The sequence below is a fragment of the Dendrobium catenatum genome, unplaced genomic scaffold (genome assembly GCF_001605985.2).
Source record: "Dendrobium catenatum unplaced genomic scaffold, ASM160598v2 fragScaff_scaffold_1284, whole genome shotgun sequence".
NCBI classification, from domain to species: domain Eukaryota; kingdom Viridiplantae; phylum Streptophyta; class Magnoliopsida; order Asparagales; family Orchidaceae; genus Dendrobium; species Dendrobium catenatum.
Genome location: NW_021319746.1, coordinates 792,978 through 800,651, shown reverse-complemented (window position 1 = coordinate 800,651; position 7,674 = coordinate 792,978). Strand labels below are relative to the sequence as shown.

The following is a 7,674-nucleotide window of genomic DNA, read 5'->3' as shown; positions in this document are numbered from 1 at the left end:
TTCACATTTTAATATATTTAAAACATATCATAAAAAATATGAAAATATATTTCCTACACTACTAAAACAATTTATACATTAAAAAAAACACGAGAATTTTGAAAAATCCAACCAAATATCCCCTAAGAAGTTATATAAGTTCTTTAGACAAAGAAGAACAAAATCATAACTTGAGAAGAGAAGTGCATAAGGATGCCATTTCTGACATGATTGCTCCTAATCCCAAACCTACTACAATCTAGATCTTCGGCACCTCATTATTAATCCCAAACCTAATTTACATTAAGAATCCTCGTTAATCACTGGATCCGATGGTCATGACTCGAGCCAAAAGAACGATCAGAAACGGTCTCCGCTCTTCCACACAGCTATGTATCACCATGATTACAAGTTATCTTTGGAATGGCATGCGAGAACCATCCAAATTATTCTAAACAACAACATTATTATATCAAAAGTGGGGACTATGACATTATTTCTTTCACCTTCTGAATCCCACCTACTAACCTTTCCTTCATATATACTCCTCCTTTCAATCTCTAAACTAATATATACATTTTCTTCAATTTCCTCCACTCTCCCTCCACAAAAGAACTTCCACAATGAAGCCACAAGCTTCCTACCAGAAGAAGAGCTCAATCTCCTTTTACATCATCTCCTTCTGCTTTGTCTTCTTCGTTGTGATCCTTTATGGTGAAGATTTCAGTTGCATCCTTAAGCAATCAACGTTGAATTTGCAGGAGCCTGAAGAGGAGAAACCAGAACAGCTTCTTCCATTGCATGTTGAGCAAGGTAAGAAAGCTTACAAGTCTTTCATAGTTTGTTAATTTTGTTTTTTATTATTGATTTGCTTAATTATGTCATAGAGAAGGATTTAGTGCTGCCTTTTGCGGTAGAGAGGGGAGAAAAGGAATGCAATTTGTTCAGTGGGAGTTGGGTTTATGATGAAGAGACAAGACCTCAATACCAGGAGGAAGAGTGCCCTTATATACAGCCTCAGCTTACTTGCCAAGCTCATGGGAGACCTGACAAAGGCTATCTTCATTGGAGATGGCAGCCTCATGAATGTGATTTGCCAAGGTATGGTTCAAATTCCTTATTAAAATACATTTTACCTAAAAAAAAGTTTCAAATCATTTATGATTTGTTCTAAGTTCTAGTTAATATTAAAAAGCATAACTCGAGTTCCAATTGAATGTCTCCATTAAATCGAATCATTTTTACTTTGAATATTAATTTTCCGGAATTCAGAGCAAGTACTGCTTTGCATGAACTGCTTATTTGAATAATTTAGTCCTAGCAGCAACAGATTAATTAAATATTGCTTATCTTGTTGTGCTTTGTGGACTTATCCATTTCCTATTTAAAGTATTTTCAAGTGTACTTGACTAAAAAGGAAGTTATTTTTGTCAATATATAAATAATTAAAAACTTTTAGACAGCATTGTTTCCAGTGCCATTAATTTTTTTTGAGACATTTAGCCCAATTAAATCAAACTCAAACACATCACATACGAACACTTCCAACCTAAGATCTCTTGATTGATAGTCAAAGCTCCCAACAAACAGATCAAAATAAGCCAAAAACTTTCAGATTGCATTGTTTTCAGTGCCGTTAATTCAAGTTCAAGTAAATATCAAAACTTAGAACAAATGAATCATGGGAAGTTAACGCTCCCACGAAGCTGATTCATTGACTTATGCAAGTTTTCTGAAATCTTAAGTGAGTAGCACAGCTAATTAATAATTTAATATTAGTAGAAGGTGGGAAAATTTTCCATTATTCACATGTTCTCGCTTATGCTACATGTGCTGCTAGTATTTTTATAGACCGTTTTGTTTCCATGAAGCAGTTGCAGAACTCCAAATGAATGTTGTAACAAAGAAGCAATTTTTATTGTTTTCTATCTGGTGGGTTATATATATTACATAAAGAAAGATTATTTTGCACAAAAGTTGATCATGAAACAGCTGGCTTCATTGACCATACATGATTGATTTTAATTTAGTCTCTGAGTAATTGTTTTCGATCAATTTTATTAAGTGGAAAATTAAATTAGAGAAATGTGATACTTTGAATCTGAATTAATTGCATGCGTATAGACCATTTTGAGATTTACTCGTTAAAAGGATGTTTAGGTAGCTTTTTAGTAACTTTATTTCTTATAAATATATCACATTAATTATTTTTAGCTATAATTTTCTTACTAGTTTTTAAAAATTTTTGTAATGAAAATAAATTGTTACAATCTATTATGTCAGAATATAACATATATATGTGAAAAAAGTATTGCACGAATTTAAAAGAAAGATTTTTTGTATATAAAACAAACATCAATTTCAAAAATTTATTTATTTTCCGGACAATTCCACTTCACTAACATTTTCAGCTGCCCCACACTCATATAATATATAACTTTTAGCTTACTCCCTAGTCTCCATTTAGAGGTTGTTTGATTGGAGGAAAAATGAATGCAAAGTATAATGAGTGCTTTGCTTTTTAACTTTTTGATGTTTGGTTGATCACGAAGTAAAGTAAATTCCTAATGTATTTATAACTCCTTGCATCAGCGAGAAAATTGTGACCATGAAAAAATATCAATAGTTGATACACTCATAATCTTAAACTTTTGATCTGCAAAAAATTTCCCCTTTATAACGTCTATGAGAGTAGATTCATACACTACAATATCACAATTTGACCATACAAAATCGCATCTAGGTCAGTATAATGCATTTGATGTGTTCTATTTTATATATTGTTAGCTTCAATGCCACCTTCATGCTCGAGAAGCTCCGAGGAAAGAGAATGATGTTCATTGGCGACTCCTTAAACCGTGGCCAGTATGTCTCACTGGTCTGCCTCCTCCATCGATCCATCCCTGAAAACGCAAAATCCATGACGACCAATGGTTCTCTCACCATCTTCACAGCCAAGGTAATCAACTCAAACTCCAATAAATCTTCAAAACCATAAAACTATTCTCAAATTCTTACAAATCTTCAAACTGCTATCATATCGATGCAGAACTACAATGCCACAATTGAGTTCTACTGGGCACCATTCCTAGTTGAATCAAACTCAGATGACGCCATTGTGCACAGAGTACAGGATCGAATTGTTAGAGTTGGATCCATTAACAAGCATGCTCGGCATTGGAAGGGCATAGACATTATGGTCTTCAATACATATCTGTGGTGGATGACAGGACAGAAGATGAAGATTCTGTAACTTTCTTCCCATCTTCTTTTAGAGCTTTTTGTGTTGTTATATCTATGTATAAATGGTGTGATTTTGGAGGCCTGCAGTCGAGGTTCCTTCGACAGTGAGACGAAGAACATCACTTTGATGGTGACGGAGGATGCTTATAGATTGGCTGTGAGGAGAATGATGAGGTGGGTGGAGCATAACATGGATCCCAAAGAAACCAGAGTGTTCTTCGCAAGCATGTCTCCTTGTCATGAGAGGTTAGTTTTTAGTAAACTTTTTGCATGTCATCCTATAATTACGTAATGAACATTTGTAATAATTTTATGCAGGAGTGAAAATTGGGGCGGTGAGGCTGGGGGAAACTGCTATGGAGAGACAAAGCCTATAGAGGATCCGAATTACTGGGGGGTTTGCTCAAGAAAGAGCATAATGAGTTTGGTTGGAAATTTGTTCACTGGAACAAAGATTCCAGTGACAGTTCTTAATATCACTCAGCTCTCTGATTACCGAAAGGACGCTCACACTTCCATCTACAAGAAACAGTGGAACAAGCTGACACCAGAGCAGCTCGCCAACCCAAAGAGCTATTCTGACTGTGTACATTGGTGCTTGCCTGGTCTTCAAGATACATGGAATGAGCTCTTGTATGCTAAGCTCTTCTTTCCTTAGATACAGTGCTTGATCTTTTTTCAACGATTTATGGAAGTGCTCGGCCTTGGTTTTTGTATTTTTTGATTTGTTGTTGATGTTTAATGTTGTGCAGTTCTAATAGGACAGTTCAAATTTTCTCTGACATTGGAGAGATTGCTCTCACAAATGCGTTGATTTTTCTGCATTACATTTTGAAGGGTTGGACTGTCTAAATTGGACGGTTTATCATCTTTTTGTTAATAATATACTTTGATGAAATATGAAGGTCTTGCAAGGAATATCTGATGATAGGTATTTTGTGAAGTATTTGAGAATCTTTGTGAAAGTGACTCTGCAAGTAAATGAAAATTTCAAGTTTGCTCGGGAACCTTAGAAAAGTTAAGTTTTGCAGTTTTACTAGTACTTTATTGATAATTTATCACCTTTTAAATTATTTTGAGATTTTATCCTTTAAATTTGACATTAAATTTTTGAATGGTTAGAGTAAGAGGTCTATTAATTGAGCTAGATTTGTTAAGTTTGTTCTTTATGATATTTCAGGGTATGCTCCAACAAAGTAGATCAGGTGTAGAGTTAGGATCTTTGATTGCTAAGTTTTAAGGTACCATATTTTGTAGTTTAGGATCTAGATTGATGTGCATGGCTATTTGGCATAGTACTTTTCCTATTACATATTCTACTTTTGTTTGGAGATGCATTAAAGGCTTTCTACCGGTTGATAATCTGCTTCAAAAAAAAGGTATTGTTTTAGCTTCTAAGTGTTTATGTTGTTCGAATATAGAGGATATTGATCATATTTTTATTAATGGTTTGGTTGTGCAAAAGGTTTGGTTATATTTCAATAGCATTACGGGTAAGAACTATATGACTAATCATAGTACCTTGGTTAAGATGTTAGATAGTTGGTTTCATTCTATTAAAGGCCATTTTTTTAACTTGCTGCTTATTCTTATTTTATGGTATATTTGGAAAGCTAGAAATGAGGCCAAACATGAGAATATTAAGATGGATGCGGCCCTTATTATTAATAATGTGAAAAGAAAGGTTTTGCAGCTTTATACCTACAATGTTATTTCTACTAAAACTTTCACTAGGTGTAGAGAGTTGGCAGTGATATTTGGTATTAATTTGGATATGTTTACTACTAATACGGTTGATTCTTTTGTTTATTGGATTAAGCCCAAACCTCCTTATGTTAAATTAAATACTGATGGTTATGTTGGCCTGTTGAGGGCTGGTGCGGGAGGTATTATCCGTGACTCTTTTGGGGATATCTTGGCAGCTTTTGCTGCTCCTTTGCAGCAAGTAGATGTTATTATGGATTAACTGAATGCACTTCTCCTTGGCCTGGAACTTTGTTTAAAATTTGGGTTTAACTTTATTTGGATTGAAGTGGATGCTATGCTTCTTGTCCAAATTATTAGGGATGGTGTTACTGGTAATGCTCAAAATTTTTATCTTATTAGGAAAATTAAGACTTCATTGAACTTGTTGAATTTTGACATTTCTCATATTTATCGAGAAGGCAATGTCTGTGCTGATTGGTTAGCTAATAAGGGTTCTTCTCTTGTTGGCTATGAGGAGTTGGACATTCTTAATTTAGATCATTCTTTTAAAGGAATGCTTCCTGTGGATAAGGCATCTATGCCTCATATCAGGTATGGTTGATCTCCTTGGTTTTTTTCTTGGTGCTCTGTTCTTTTGTGGTGTGCTGCAGCAAGTTTGGTTGTTATCTATATTGTCTGGTGGCAGTTAGCTTTGTGTTGGTATTTTATTTCCATGTTGAAGAGTTACGGGAGTTTATCTGAGCAGTTTTTTTTCCGTCAACTGGATGTTGATGTTTGATAATTCTGGGTTGGTTTTGGGTAATATTTTGTATCCTGATTTGGATTGTCTTGGAGTTTTGGGGTCTGGGTTAATTGGCCGATTTTGAATATTGATGTTTATGATAATTTTAAGCATTGGAATAGGTTGTTTCTTTAGGGCATTATGTTGGAGTCGTTTGAGTGTTGTAAGTTCTGTTATACTATTCATGGTTTTCAAATTATGACTGTTATTATCTACTATAAGTTTCTCATGGTTTTTTGGAGGATACCTTGCAAGTATTTCAACAAGTTTTGACATTTGAGCAGCAATGAACACAATGTATTCTTTTTTTGGTTATGGCATTTCTTTTTCTTGTATCATTTGCCTTTTTACAGGAGAGCTGTACTGAATGTGATGATTTGGCTCCTCCTTTTTTGGGTCCTGTTGACTCACAGCCCTAGTAGTTATTTATGTTCTTTTTGTAATCGTAGGATAAGGATCCACAGGCTCGTAGGTTTTTTGGTTTTCTTTTATCTTGTAGCTCTTTTGAGCAGTAGAGAATTGGAGGAACCTTCTAAGGACTATGTAACCGAATTTTTGTTATTAATGCGTAGGCCCCGCTGTGGGTTTTAACTAAAAAAAAGCATGGAGATTAAAAAACTATAGAGTTCTAGCCAACATTCAATGGATCGCCCTAATTATTGCCCTCGCCCATCCATTGGTTTCAATTTTCTTTCACTTGACATACATATCTCAAATGTTGTCACTCGACTTTCATCATTTGATTACAATCATGCTTGCCAGTCCTCTCAAACTTTATTGCTAAATTACCATCTTGAATCAAGTTTGTTTCTAATATGTTTGATATAGCTCTTGAATATAAATGATGAGTCCCACCAATTTGTTGCTCATTATCACCAATGATGTTGGTGAATAGTATGACCTATTTGGGTGATGCATATTATGAGCATAAATGTATTCTCTTGATTCTCAAATACAACAATGATTAAGCAGGAGACAAAGGAACCTATGAAATATGCAAATTGGTTAGAGAATCCACCTACTCTAAAAAGAGGTTAATCGATATCTATTGAAAAAACAATTTAAGTTTCATTAATTATTTCATTATTCCTTTTATGCTCTCACATCCTGTTAAATGTTTAAGTGATAAGATATGTGTTATTTAAATCGTTGGCAAGAAATTAACAATCATATGATTATTTGTGGTATTATTTGTTATTGAAATTATTGGAGGCATAGAGCATGTAGGAGAAATAGGTGATGGGCTAAATTAATTAAATGCTTAAAATTATTTTCAACCAAAATATTTGTCATTATAAAAAAGGAAGAGATTATTGGACCTCATGAGCCAAATGTACAGTAAGACTTTGATGATCGCAAATATTATTGGTTAAGCTAATCTATATTTTAATCTTGTGAACAAATTATTTTATTTATACTGACATTTCAGGTAAAAGACATGATGCAGAGTAATGTTAAATAAGAAATAAGAAGTTTAAATTGAGTTCAAAATTGAAATAGAAAAGATTGTCAAAGATTATTGGTGTGTGTCTAATTTTCTATCTATTTGGTACAATTTATGCTATAGGTGTAAAATGGTAAAACAACCAAGAGCACACTCAAAAAAGAAAATTAAATAATTAGAACTTAAAATTAATTAGCATTACCTTATTTCATTAAAAGTCATACTATATAATCTTGATCATATTTTATAATTATTTATAATATTAATAATAAATCAAATTATATCTATTAAATAGAAAGTAAGAGATTAAAATAAAACTAATCATAGTAGATGATCAGTGGTTCCACATTAAAACCAATGGTTATTCTGAATTCCCATGAAAAAGTATATTTGAAATGATCATAATGTATGCTACCAATTTTGGATTTAGAAATTCAGGAATTGAATTGAGATCAAATCAATTTGAATATTTGTATAATATGATACATATCATATCACTACAGGAAAAACGCTGAAAACC

At 33.3% G+C, this 7,674-nt stretch overlaps 1 protein-coding gene across 1 annotated transcript; it reads left to right on the top strand.

Moving 5' to 3' along the window:
• The first annotated feature begins 511 nt into the window (after positions 1-511).
• On the top strand, positions 512-4,072 carry LOC110110729 (protein trichome birefringence-like 33). The gene is made up of 6 exons (XM_020842331.2): positions 512-792; positions 867-1,080; positions 2,767-2,938; positions 3,029-3,228; positions 3,310-3,468; positions 3,541-4,072. The coding sequence occupies exons 1-6, from the start codon at positions 603-605 to the stop codon at positions 3,878-3,880; spliced, it is 1,275 nt and encodes a 424-aa protein (XP_020697990.2). The 5' UTR covers positions 512-602; the 3' UTR covers positions 3,881-4,072.
• Positions 4,073-7,674: the final 3,602 nt, after the last annotated feature.

Bases quoted from the DNA above. Each gene is read 5' to 3' on its own strand.
- LOC110110729 (XM_020842331.2), top strand. From the start codon at position 603: ATGAAGCCACAAGCTTCCTACCAGAAGAAGAGCTCAATCTCCTTTTAC. The intron at 1,081-2,766 runs GTATGGTTCAAA...ATATATTGTTAG, and splicing joins CATGAATGTGATTTGCCAAG to CTTCAATGCCACCTTCATGC. The intron at 3,469-3,540 runs GTTAGTTTTTAG...AATTTTATGCAG, and splicing joins ATGTCTCCTTGTCATGAGAG to GAGTGAAAATTGGGGCGGTG.